Source organism: Cadophora gregata (assembly GCF_030347475.1).
Source record: "Cadophora gregata isolate MNR1 chromosome Unknown scaffold_1, whole genome shotgun sequence".
In the NCBI taxonomy this organism is placed as follows: Eukaryota; Fungi; Ascomycota; class Leotiomycetes; order Helotiales; family Ploettnerulaceae; genus Cadophora; species Cadophora gregata.
Genome location: NW_026695924.1, coordinates 3,023,484 through 3,036,580, shown reverse-complemented (window position 1 = coordinate 3,036,580; position 13,097 = coordinate 3,023,484). Strand labels below are relative to the sequence as shown.

The 13,097-nt window shown below is 49.0% G+C and overlaps 4 protein-coding genes across 4 annotated transcripts; 2 read left to right on the top strand and 2 right to left on the bottom strand.

The window, feature by feature from the left end:
• Positions 1-599: 599 nt before the first annotated feature.
• ONS95_000966 (uncharacterized protein) lies at positions 600-2,156 on the top strand (the record flags this gene model as incomplete). Its single annotated transcript, XM_058494146.1, has 3 exons — positions 600-796; positions 865-1,836; positions 1,896-2,156. The coding sequence occupies exons 2-3, from the start codon at positions 1,501-1,503 to the stop codon at positions 2,154-2,156; spliced, it is 597 nt and encodes a 198-aa protein (XP_058364349.1). The 5' UTR covers positions 600-796; positions 865-1,500.
• Positions 2,157-2,767: 611 nt separating this feature from the next.
• ONS95_000965 (uncharacterized protein) lies at positions 2,768-4,876 on the bottom strand (the record flags this gene model as incomplete). Its single annotated transcript, XM_058494145.1, has 2 exons — positions 2,768-3,636; positions 3,754-4,876. 2 exons carry the CDS (start codon positions 4,874-4,876, stop codon positions 3,062-3,064), a joined length of 1,698 nt encoding a protein of 565 aa, XP_058364348.1. The 3' UTR covers positions 2,768-3,061.
• A 2,162-nt stretch (positions 4,877-7,038) lies between these two features.
• ONS95_000964 (uncharacterized protein) lies at positions 7,039-9,050 on the bottom strand (the record flags this gene model as incomplete). The annotated part of the gene is made up of 4 exons (XM_058494144.1): positions 7,039-7,674; positions 7,722-8,188; positions 8,236-8,490; positions 9,047-9,050. The coding sequence occupies 4 exons, from the start codon at positions 9,048-9,050 to the stop codon at positions 7,039-7,041; spliced, it is 1,362 nt and encodes a 453-aa protein (XP_058364347.1).
• Positions 9,051-9,720: 670 nt separating this feature from the next.
• Positions 9,721-12,574, top strand: ONS95_000963 (uncharacterized protein). The gene is made up of 2 exons (XM_058494143.1): positions 9,721-10,187; positions 10,480-12,574. The coding sequence occupies exon 2, from the start codon at positions 10,556-10,558 to the stop codon at positions 11,357-11,359; it is 804 nt and encodes a 267-aa protein (XP_058364346.1). The 5' UTR covers positions 9,721-10,187; positions 10,480-10,555; the 3' UTR covers positions 11,360-12,574.
• The last annotated feature ends 523 nt before the right edge of the window (positions 12,575-13,097 follow it).

Below are 13,097 nucleotides of genomic sequence, written 5' to 3'. Positions count from 1 at the left end.
GACTATAGTAGAGTGTTTTGCTTTGAGTTGTTAGCTCGACTGTATCTGTTGCAGCATGATTCTTTGGGCTCACCATGTGAGACGGAGGCAGATCTGGTCATTTGGCGGACAAGCTTCAAGTACCAGACCTTGGATCTCGGCAGGAAATGACGTGAAGAGATGGAAAGACATGATAAAATTGATATATTCGTCTCAAAAATTGATTTTGTACAAGAATTGGATGCTGAGCAAGAGTTCTGAGGTTCTCAGCAATTCTGTCAACGTCAAGTGAGCCTTTAACATTGTCACTTGAAGGTCTGAAGGCTGTTTATATGCATTTCCGTTGGGAAGTCAGCAAAAGCGTCATCTTAAAATAGAAAACGCCCAACACGTATCGGACACGGAATCACGAGGTGTTGTCAGGCAACAGAGGCGAAGCTGCTGGGATAAGTGGATTTCCAGGCACGAGTTCATCATGTGCCCGGTTTAAGCAGGGGTTGGTCAGGCAGCAACTCGCTAATCCGCTTGGCGCTGAATCGCCACATTCTCGCTTAGCACAGGTGGAGAACAACATAGCATCACGCTCAGGTCTTCATTCTTGCCACACTTTCTCGTTTAAACTTATCAGTTGGCATCCTGCTACAACCAGCATAACCCCTATCTGTTTTGCTGTCATTGCGTTATTTCTGTACTGTTCCCAGTCGTATCCTACCTCCCCGCTTGGCTCCAGGAATGTTTATCGAGTTGATGCAATAGAATCCAGCTGTCTTGTCGGTGCGTTCTGTTAAGGGCATCATAATGTTAATGTTATTGAATCGTATGGAATAGCTTCAGAGCTTGCCTCACATCGGTCTAAGATTTGCAGGACTAATTTGCATTGGATAGAATGCGGAAAGTTGCTTCGGCCCAATTCAAGCCACAGCAATTTAATTCACCAATATGGGTGCCACTTACCACGTTCTTTCCATGGGCTATTTAGTATTGTTCTGTCTCTGCTGTCATCTTTAGAAGTCTCAGCCTACGGGGGTCTTTGATAGCATAACAGAGCCACAATATCCTACAGCATTTCTATCATTTCAGCCCCATGCACTTCCCCTGCGACATCCACCCGCCATCCTGGTTTATGTTTCTCCTTCCATTTGGATATCTTTATCAAAATATTTCGCCAACCTTTCATTAGCCAGAATTGACTGTGAAAGCAACATCCTGCAAGCAGAATCAATACTCAGCAGTACCATCGCGTCGCTCCACCACCCACAGCTACGTCCTGGATTCACAGCCAAAGACCCCTCAGTGAGGCACTAGCCTTCGAAGAGACTGATAATCTCACAAATCTGTTTGCTCAAATTCAGAAAATGACCGTTCCCTTGTCGCCATTTCCTTCACGAGCTCCATTTGAAGTCCATCCCAAAGGCCACTGGCCCATGCACGCTCAGAGACAAAGTATCAAGAAATTCCAACTTTGATGATACCATTGGCTCTTCTCACTGCTTCATCACTTGATTCAAGCCATAATTTACAATGAAAGATTTGGAAAACCGCTTCAAAGATTGTATGCCTTCACACGCTGGAAGTATGACGCGAAGTGACGCCTACGATGACACCGTCGCTGCCATCGTCAGGCTTGCCCCTGAGGCATGGCTGTCTGAAGGTCAAGCTGCAGTCTATAAGGACCAACTGAGCAGTGTGAAAGGCGCCAAAAATCCGCAAGAGAAGCTCGTCCATGCATTTGAACCTGCAATAAAGGCTCAATTTCTGTACGCCAAGATCCTACGCAGTTGCCATTCGCTAGATCCCGGCATACATGCCTTCAGGGTATTTAAGACGTGGAATCTGGCGACGATACTCTTCTATCAGGTTTGTCTTTCGCTTATGATGCAGCTTGTTCTTCGTACTGATGATGTTTTCTGCCCAAGCCTGCCACACAACTGGAAATCGAGATGTCAAACAAAGGTTACAACCCCGGCTACACCAAGGTCTGTGAGTGGATCGATGTCGTTGCTGAGGATCCAGAGGCTATGTTAATTTATATCCAAATGCACTGTGATCAACTTGATAATTACGATCAGGGAAGCGGAACTGAAATGAAGAACCATATCATTGAAGCTATTCCTGGCCTGTCTTTACCAGAATCGGGTTGCAGCTCTCGAGATAGACCCAAGGATAGGAGAAGCTAAGCAGCTCTGCCAGCTCTCTGCATGGCCGAAAAGTACGAGGTATTTTAGCTGGCAGATCAGACCATTGATGACCAGCTTACTCAAGAGAAAGAATTGGTATCCTGGTGTGAGAGCCATGTGACCCTGCTATATACTCACTCACCAAAACTGCAAACTCAGTCTTTTCGCCCATCGGACTCTTGTGTTCATCACGTTGCGTTACCCTTCCCACTACAAGTTAACAAATAGGCGGCCTCTGTGGAAGAATGAAGATTTTGTCAAACTTCTCAAGGGCCACGATGACATGCTCGCAGACTTTTACAGCTTGCTGCCCCTCCAAGCTGGCAGACACGAGCTGATCCTAGCGATGAAATTCCTTGCGGCTACCAACAACACTCTGGGACTGAGCATTGCCCATGCTGAGATGCCCAAATGGGAAGGTATAGATGAATCCCCCTAATATACCCAATTGCGATTATCTTTCATATGAGCCTGGTGCTGTCTGCTCACTTGATTGAACGGCGGGTTTGGAAGGAGCCGTATCATACACTGAAACTCAAGAACAGATTGAAAAAGACGACAACATAGGCCAGAGACGTGGAGCGGTTCTTGAATATTCATATGGGCTGGAGTGTTGATTGACGAGTTTCGTTGTTGATCTTTCGCAAGCAGACCAGCCATGATGTGCTTGAGTATGGCCATGTGTCAGCAACATCAAACGCATCCTAGTATTACACAACCATTTACCCTGCATTTCTCTTTATTTCGAGCTCTGAAAGTCTTGCATTAATACAGCGTTCGCACTCATGTAATTAGACCAATCCATGAAAATGATTCAATGAATTATTCGAAACTGATAGGGAACTCTCTGAACAGAATAATCCGAAAATACCTTTCGACTACTCTAGTTCAAAATCCCCCATCACTCACCACTCATTCTCGACAACAACCACAGCAGGAACAAGCACCCTCCGAACACTCTCACCCCTCAGGCCCTCCGCACAAACGTAAACCACAGGACTAACCACAACGTCAACACCCTTCCCCTCAAGCTCATCCGCCCCGTCCGTGAACCTCTCATTATAATCCCTCCCACCAACACCTACCGCCATCCCCATATCTTTCAATTCCACCATCTCCCTACCCCTCCATCCCCCTCTCACTCCCTCCCCCACATCACCAACCTCCACTCTTTCCCCCCTTCCGCCACCGTACACCCTCAACCTTACAAATATTCCCACTGCCCTCCCCAAAATTGCACAGAACTCTTTCCGCATAGCCATATCCTCTTTCGACGAAACTCTCTTAATCAGAGGAGCAAGTTCGCCGCTAAGGATGCTGGATGTTAGGGTCGAAGTGAAGGTCAAGAGAGTGTGGTTGATCGCGCTTGTGCTTGTGGTAGGGGATAGGGAGGCATGGCTCGAGTAGGAGGAGGCGAGAAGTTCTTGGTATATGGCGGAGAAGTATTGGGTTCGCCAGGAGAGGGCTGAGGGGGGTGAGTCTGTTTATTTTTGTCAGTGGATAGCTCACCAGTTATGAGTGGCTAGGCGAGGCAGCGCTTGGCATGAAGTTTACGGTAGTAAACGATGCCTAGCAACAGTAGGAAATTTGGTCTTACAATTCCATAGATCACGGAATGTATCGCCCAGAATTGTACTCCGGGTGATCATCCGTATTTCAGTGTCAACTTCGTCACCTCTTCTCCCATCCTTTGAGTCTTTAGAATCCCTCCTACCGCCTCTCTCATCCCTCTCATCTCTCTTTCCATTCCTCAACCCCGAACTAGTATTCTGGTTCATACTAGCCCGCTTCCTCTCTTTATACCTCGTCCTCACAGCATTCGGCTCATCTGCTAAGAAAAATGCGGTGTCCCACATCGCGAGGTAGATTTCTCTCGTCAGAAGCCCTGCAAGAAGTGTTTGCGTAGCTGATGGATTGTTGTTCTCCCGCCTTCCTCCACCATCTCTCCTCCTACCCTCAGAAGAACTCGAACTTGAGCTAGAATACGTCATCGAATCTCTCCTAATTTTCTGATCCTGGGTGCGAGTGCCTTGCAGAATAGCAGGTACGAAGACATCTCTGTGCACTTCCACCTCCCTAAAACATGTCTTCAATACAGCCGGGATCTCGGTCCATACATCTGCCTGTCCGCCTGTCCTTCTACTTCTATCTTTCTCTCCCAACCGTCCCTTGTCCTTCTCTCTTCTCTTTCCCGAGTCCGATCCTCGTGCATCTAGATTAGAACGTGAATACACGTCCGCAAATTCCTTGATCGACGCGTGGAGGTCTTCGATTGCAGTCCGGAGGGTATGGTCCGTTTCTACAGGAAGGCTACGTGCTTGTGATTGTGCTTGTGTTTGGTATTGAGTTTGACCTGGTGTTTGATATCGGTTTTGGCCGGGAATTTGAGCAGGGACATTGGAGTAAAACTGTGGCGATAATTGCGACCTCGCAGCCACTACTTGGTCTTCTCTTTTCTCCCTCAATGACGGCGCATCTCGGCGTGCGAGTTCGCGTCTCAGAGAGATAAGCTGAGAATGTAGAGACGCATTTTCAAGAGTGAGGTTAGTTGGTGATGCGCTCTGGAGTGGGCTGTAAGTGTGTGTCTGTGTCTGAAAACCAGGGTGAGTGTTGTTGTTGTTGACGGGGTGGTTCTGAATTCGAGCCTGGCTTTGGTTGGTCCTCTGGGGATTGGTTGAGGAGATAGGGCGGATTTTGTGAGGGGTGCTGTATATACCCATTTCTGCCGGTGGTGTGAAGACGAGTTTATGATTTAGATCCACTGTCCGAATGAGCTGACAGCAGGGCGAAGAATTATTCTATCCCCATGATCGTCCTCGTATGTTTCTCAGTGGAGGCAGTAAGAATGTCTAATTCGTGCTGCTCGCCGTTCACCTCCATTCAGCAGCAAGGATTTCGTCGGTCAATGTGCAGTAGATCAGAACCAAAACGCCCTCGTCTACATAGAACATATCGGGCACTCACTTCAGAACCTGGAAATCGTGCTCCTTATGCAATTCCCTTCTGACATACACCGGGCGCACGAATAGATAGCCATCCCGTTCCACAACACACCTTATAACCAGCCCACCCTCACACCCATCAACGCCCGATTATCTTCACCGAATGCAACCACCGAATTTATGTCTAGAGTCGGAATGACGAGGCTCTACTCTGCTCTGTCATTGACCTGATCTCAACCTCTCCAGCTGCGCGGCTGCAGCCACATTGTTCTTGTAAAGGGCAGTTGCTCAACTTCTGCTGTGATCGGCTCTGCCCAGTATTCCTCTCTCACCTGACAGACACACGCACTTACTCGGTCGTCTATAAGTGCCCAGTTCGTCGGAACCAGCGCTATCTTACTGACTTACCGGGCGTCATATGCCTCGTGCATGTTTCAAATGGATATCTGCACAGCGGATGCAAGCTGGGTTGGGAGCGAGTATCACAGGTTTGTTGCACAAGGCTGAACGGGGCGTTGTCGCCGCACCGACCACGCCACACCACCTTGTATTAATCAACGATGCGGATGCGCGGCTACGCCCGAGATGCATGTGCATGTGTGAATGAATCGGGCGTGCGGGATTTCAGGTGTGGTAGATAGTCGGTGTCAGATTTGGACCTGCCAGAGTGAGATGTCTATGGTAGTGATGATGGCGATGGCAAGATGTACTGGACGCAATATGAAGGCGAGGTTCTGTGGATACGGGTGTGAAAGGGAAGGGAGGGACTGCATTGCCACTTGGCGTTCGTTCACCAGGCTGGCGAAAGCACCAGGACATGCGCATACCGACAAGAAATGACGAAGAGGGGTTTGGAACAGTGCAGGGAGTGGATGGGAAAGGCGGAAGAAGTTGCTCTGGCTATCACATATGTCAAATGAGAAGAGTGAAATGGAGCGAACTTCAACGATGGTGTCATGACAGTTCTTGAGAACGCTGTCCAAGCAAGCTGCCTGTTGTGCCAATAACTACCTAGCCTGTGCAACGCTTTCCCGTAGCTCTATCTGCGTCACAGCAGTGTAGAAACAGTATGTGAAAGAAGAGAATCATTGTCACTTCCGAAACATGTTTCCGTCCAAGCAAAGCAGGGCGCAGCGCAACCGCGGCGAGGGCAGGCAGAGAGCTGGAAGCTTCAGCAAAGCATAGTGCAGGAATGTGCTGACTTGGTGTACCTACGTGTGACCAAAATACTCGCCACTTAGGTACACCTGGTAGCGAATGGACGCCGACTTTGTGAAACCTTGTGACAAAAGACAGGCAACATCATGACAAACTGATCTACTAGCATTAAACTTTGAAAATCACATTGTTGATTACAGAGACACACGCCAGCCGAGATATCACAATCCCATTTTCATTCTCATAAATAACAAAGCAAAGGGAATAAAAAAGACCGTCAGACCAGAGCAAAAGAAAGAAGGTTGTCGAGCCGAGTCAACCCGAAGGGAATAGCGAGCCAGCAGATCTCGAAGCTATCATAATAAATACAGATTTGGTCGATCCCGAGGGAAAAAAAAGAGAAGGGAAGGGAAGAGAGTACCTGGGAATAGAGGGAAGAAAAAAAGTAGCAGCAGCCCAGTTTTGTGCCTTCTCGCCCACCACAGTTCGCATCTCCTTTCTTTTTGTCGATGAACCCCCCACATGCATGAAAGCCCCAGTGCAAACTCCTCGTATCCATCATCTGTCTTGCCACGAAAAATCACATAGCACAAAATCTGGCCTCTCAGAAGCCCGAAAAATTATGCTCCTTCCCAAGTGCTCCCCAATATCCCCGTCGATTTCTTCGCAGTATTAAGGATCAGTGATTAAAGAGACAACAAGAATCGAAAGTAAGGTAGTTATTGGTCGTGTCAGTACCAAGGTAACGGAGGTACGTCCGGCGCAATTGCGAGATTCGCAGTTTAGCGGAGAGAGAATCCCTTCCTCTTTCCCTTCTCTTCTAGTGGTCTCCCGCTCTCCACTCTCGACTTCTTCTCTTCCAATTCCATCCGTTGACGTTCGAGTTGTTCCTTCATCTCGCGATGGCGGGCATACAGCTCCTCTTCGCTCTGCTTGAGTTTGCTCTCCTTTTCGGCGACCTTTTGCTGGAAGACCATCTTCATCTCGGCTTCCATCTTTGCGAGCTTCTGCTCGTGAAGTGTGCGCTCCTCTTCTTGCTTGACAGCGGGGTTGACCTCCTTGAAAACACTTGGATCTTGTGCAACACCCATGGCGGTGAGCTTCTCTGATCTATAATTCTCATACAGGGCGTTGTTGGTGTGCTCCTTCAACTCCTCCATGTGTGTTCGGATAAGCATCTGGCGCAACTTGACAAAATCGCAGTGTTCCTCGTTATCGACCTCAATGATTCCCCAGGGGTACTTGCGTCCACGGACTTTACGACCATCAGTACTGGTGATCTCAGAGTTGGCACCAACCACTGCGAATGGAACTTTGGACATGATCTCATTGTTCTCGGCGATCGTCTCTTCGTCATCAAGCTCGTACCGGGGGCCCTCGAATATCTGGATGTCGTGGTGCTTGATATCTGCGAGAATCTAGAAAAGTAAGTACAAGCTCAGCTTTCTTATAGAGTCGATCTTACTCTGGCTTTGAACGCCATAATCTCCTCATCAGTCATGGTATCGGCCTTTGCGATGACTGGGATCAAGTTGACCTTGGTATGAAGTCTACGCATAACCTCAATGTCCAATGGCTTCAAGGCATGCCCGGTAGGTTGGATGAAGTACACACATGCGTGAACCCGGTTGTCAACAATGTTCATGCGATTGACCTTGTTCTCGGCATCCAAGTAGGCATCAAATCGTTGTTCAATGTTGTCAACAATTGGTCGCCACGACTCATCATTGTTGACAAAATCACCAAAACCCGGGGTATCAACAACTGTCAAACGCAGACGAACGCCATTCTCCTCAATATCAGCACTAATGGATTGAATGGAAACGGTTTTTGGGATGATGTCGAGACTTGGTCCCTTGCGCTCGCGCGGTGGATAGAGGGATGTGTTGAACAAGGTGTTGACCAGAGTCGACTTTCCGAGTCCAGATTCGCCTAGGAGTGTTAGAAATCTAGACATGGCAGATTTCGGTCAGACTCACCGACTACCATAACGTTGAAATTGAATCCCTTTCGGACACTCTTGCGGTGCCATTGATTGGGAAGGTTTGCAAATCCAACATAACCGGTCAACTTTCTTCGCACAATGTTGCGCATATCACTGGCTTGTTGAGCTGCAACTTTGGGGTCGCTTGAGCTCACGCTCTGTGGTACCTCCATGGGAGAAGATGGCTTTCCATTGGGAACAGGCGCAGGGGATGCTCGCGTAGGTGCCGCAGGGGCAACACCGTTAGTAGCTGTATAGTAACACAATATGTCAGCCCAATTCTCTGTTCTGTGCTTTCGCTCGGTCTGGTTGAGCTTCTCCGCAACCCAATCTTCCATGGATTCTTCTGGTGGTAGGACAACATCATTTAGGACTGGGGTGTCGACATCAAGCATACTGCGGTATGGAACTGCAGTCGTGATTTATCGTTGGTGACGATGGAGACTTCCGGGATAGACTCTAGGGTCGTTCAATCCATCGTATTTGGTTGATACGATGGTAGGCTTGGAAGAGCTCTCAGACTGTGAGATACGAGACTGCTGGAGTAGACTGGCGAACGCAGACGCCATGTTGTTCAAGTACCCAACCAACGTATTGTGTCCCTTACTCAATCCGTTTGCAAGCTGCACCAATACTCCTGAAATTGTAGGTGAGAGCATGCAAGCTCCCTACGAACAAGACGAAGGCGAACAAAAGCAGGCCGGAGTGGTGTCGAAGGTCCAGAGAGTGAATTGCAGATGTGTGTTGTATTCTCGATCCCGTGTCCTCGAAGGCCCTCATCCCACAAAATGAAAGTATTTGCTTACCCATGGTAACTAAGACGATGTAGAAGGATCGATTGACTTGGTTGTCAAGGAAAGTGCGAGGTAGAATTCTGGATGGAAGAAGGTTCAAGATTAGCTTCTATGTAACCTCGCATATGAGTTGCGCAGGATGAAATAATTCCCAGATCAAGAAAAGGGCCTTCATCCGGGCAGATGCTGTCCTGCTCGTAATGATGGGGTGGTGTGCGCAATGCATGAATACGATCGGCACATACCAAAGAATGTACCTCAGTCAACGATCCGCTGCGGTACGCGCAGTCGCAGTTGATGAAGAATAAGTAAATACGCAAGATATCGATCTGCTGTCGGCGCGTTTGCTGTCAGTTGTGCCTTGGTGGTTTGGAGCAGAAGTGAAGTGACAAAAGTTCTGTCTGTCTGGAGATTGGCTTGGAGATTGGGAAGGGGATGGAAGGGAAGGGGTAAAAGGGGCTGCAGGGATCTGCGAGCTGTCATTTGCTCCAGGATGGTTTGTGCGCGGATGGAGAGACAACAGCGAAGACCCGATCAGAAAGACGTACCACAGAGTGACGGCGTAGAATAACAATTGAATTGGTGAGGTGAGGTGAGAGACGGACGAGAAGTGAAGGGTAGAGTAGAGTAGAGTAGTACGATGATGTATCTCGGGAGGAGAACGAGACGTGAAGTTGAGAATGGAATGGGAATGGGCTAGGAGCAAGCCCAGTCGAGAAAATATCTGGGGCGGACCGGAAAGGGGCTCGCGATGGATGCCAAGGCTACAGCACGTGATGGCGTCTTCCTTTCTGCCGTGCTGATTGGGAGTAAATCTCCTGTGCTAGCCCAGTACAGACTAGTCCCGCTCTGACCTGCGAGCCCGGCTTAGCGTGCCTGCCTCTGCCGAAAGAGACTCCATTGGACCAAAGCCCAAAGCTTCAGGGCCTGAGGGCCTCAGGGGAAAGTGGAAGTCCAAGTCCACCAACGCTTCACCCACTCACCCCGTTTCCACTCACCCACTCACTGCATGAGCGCTGCCCTGTGCAGTTACACACAGAGTCAAGAGAAGAAGAGAGGAGAGGAGAGGAGAGGAGAGGAGAGGAGAGGAGCCTGCAGATGACACATCTCAGCGGCGAGCTGGAAATTGTGAGCAGAAGAACCTACAGTACAGGTCAGTGCACAGTGCAATCCAATTCCCAATTCCTGCGGCGCGACGCGTCAGACACCGCGAAAGGCGGATGAGGACCTGACACTGGCGCCCGCCCAACTACAACGGCAAAGCAGTGAGCCTGGCAGGTCCCGTGACGACGCAGAAGAAGCACGTTTCGTGCATTCGATTCAAGCTTCAAGCCAGCATAGTGTAAGTCGCAAACAGTCTTTCTTTCTCTCGCAATCAAACAACCAATCCGCTGACTGTTGGGACCAGCAGCCCCAAAAACCGAAACGCTGACGGAGACACTTAGGATCACACTTGACAAGCTGGACCAGCAGCTGCCAACTGCCAACTGCCAACTGCCAACACTGGCACCAGCTACAACTATGCCACAGGTTTCCATCACCAAGTACCTCGACATGTGCTCAGCAGCCCGCGCTAGACACAAGGACATCAAGCGCCGAGAGCGCAAAGCTGCCAAGATGCGAGCCCCTCTCACAAGCTTCCATCTCTTTCCCAAGCTCCCTACTGAGATCCGCATGATGATCTGGAAACTCTCTCTTGAAGCTCGTACGGTGGAAATACAGTGGTCCGAAACCCGTGGCTTCTTCACCCGTGTCCCAACACCGATCGCTTTGAGAGTCTGCAAGGATTCACGCGATGCTGTCAAGTCCAAGTATCCTCTCTGCTTCGGCAATGTCCTCTACAAGCCCAGTACCGTCTTCAACTTCTCACTTGACACTCTCTACGTTGATCAAGACCTGCAGCATCAAGCATTCTATTTCCTTGCCAGCCTCAGTGCTGAAGAAGTTGCCAAAATGCAATCCCTTGCGGTCGACCATTTTCTCAATGAAGATTTCGACATTGGTGTGAAGATAGAATGGGATCTGATTGCTGCGTATAGGAAGTTGGCGTCCAGTATGCCTGCTCTTCAGGAATATCGTATCGTCCACAACCTTGCTTACTGCACTGATGAAGAATTCTATGGTGGAAGCGGACCTATGATGCTCTATGAGGATTGGCCGGATGGAATTTGGGAGCAGCATTGCTGTGATCCAGAGCTGTACTGCTATGAATCCAAAGACTACATCTGTGAATGCCACCGAGTGCCAGACGCTACCAGCGAGGTAGCCGGACTCAAAGTACCTAAGATGGGTGCTATTTGGGGATGGCGACCACTCACGGGTTGAAGCAAAGATTTTCAACTTCATAACTCCTGGCTTCCGCGAGCACTGCTGAAGGGAATGGGGCAACCAATGACCCCCGTACGAAATGGTTCTAACACTGATTATTAAGCCGCAGCGTTGGTTGGTGCCAGGGATATGGCCATGATTTCATTATTTGCTTTGCTTTGCTTCACTTTTATCAGATACCCAATCTTGCTGGTGCGGAGTCTTTATACTGGAGGAATGATTGATGTCTTACGAATACCCAGCAGCTGGGCACTATTGCTTTGCTAGACTAAATTATAATGATATAGCTATACTCACCAAAGAACTACCACATATCCTGTGCCTCGCAAAAATACCAGTGACTTTGCAAGATTGATGACTCTCCACCACCATGACGCGGGCGGGGCATCCCAACTTATCCAAGTTTCCCAATAAACAGCCCGACGTACTCCTCGGACTCTATACCCCCTTTCAGCTCGTCCTAGTCATTCCCCAGAAAGACCCAAAATCCTGAGTCGTTATCGAATCTGCATCTACCAATTACTATCCCGTTCCCATACCATCACCCATGTCGCTCCTGCACCCACGAAATCCATATTTTCCGCTCATGACCAGACGTAGCTAAAAGTCTCCCCTCTTGCCGACTTGTTTCCAAGCACTGCCATCTCTCAAATCCTTACCACCACCCAGTGCTCCCTATTTAGTCAGATACAAAGCGGCGGCAATTTGTGAACGCATCTCCCCAATGTCGCAACGACCCAACCAGTAGCCGCTGAGCGTCACCCAGGACAGTTACAGTGCCAGCCCCAACCATACCAGTCAGCCCATTATTTCCCCTTCAAGCCTCAACCCCGCTGGACCAGAAAGCACGAAAAGTCTCACCTTTCACAACCTGGCACATTGCTCGACACGCATACTTAAACGACACATTTCTCCAACACCTTCTTACACGGTGTTACCATTTTCTGATGAATGAATGGTTCTATTGATGGGCATGAGTTGATCACATTCATGGATCCGGACCACCTTTTGGGCCGCCATCTCTGATTTGTTGTCTTTGGGCGAGGGGGGTTGGTAAAGAGATGAGGAGAAAGAGATGGGGCTGCTGGTTCAGTATGACAATCAAGATTCAAGTCGTCTCCATTGACTTCTCAGTCGTGATGGGCTTTTGTCAAATGTGTCTCTTAGAACGTGACACGAACAATTGAGGAGTCAAATAATTGTACGTTAGGCACCGGGGGGGGGGGGGGGGGGGCATATACTGATTCGTGCAAATTTGGTGGATGGGCTGAAGCTCTTCGAGTGGACAGCAATGAAAAGTTTTTTGACTGGCTTGCGAGCTGGATGCGGCTTCTTGTTCTGCCTGGAGGGTCCCCTGCTGAATGTGCGGTGGTGATGAAGTGATTGCAGGTGGATGTTTAGATGCTCGCTTAGAAAGTGGGCCGACTGTTGACTTTGGTGATTCAAGCTTAATAATTCGCAGATTCCAATCTTAATTACGAATCTTACTTACTCGCCTCCCATAGACTCCTAGTACTTGCATAAAAATATACAAATGTATAATTTGAGATCCGAAATGGGATAATGGTTACTCCGAACAGAGCATGGCAAGCTAGCTCGGCCTTCTCGGGTTCCAGATCCCCGGATTGGCGTTGACGAGCAAAACAAACAATTGTCCCGACCACCGCAGTTCGCGTCTTGGCTTTCAAACATATTTGGCAAGGCCATCTCATATCTGCGGATTATTCTGATTGCA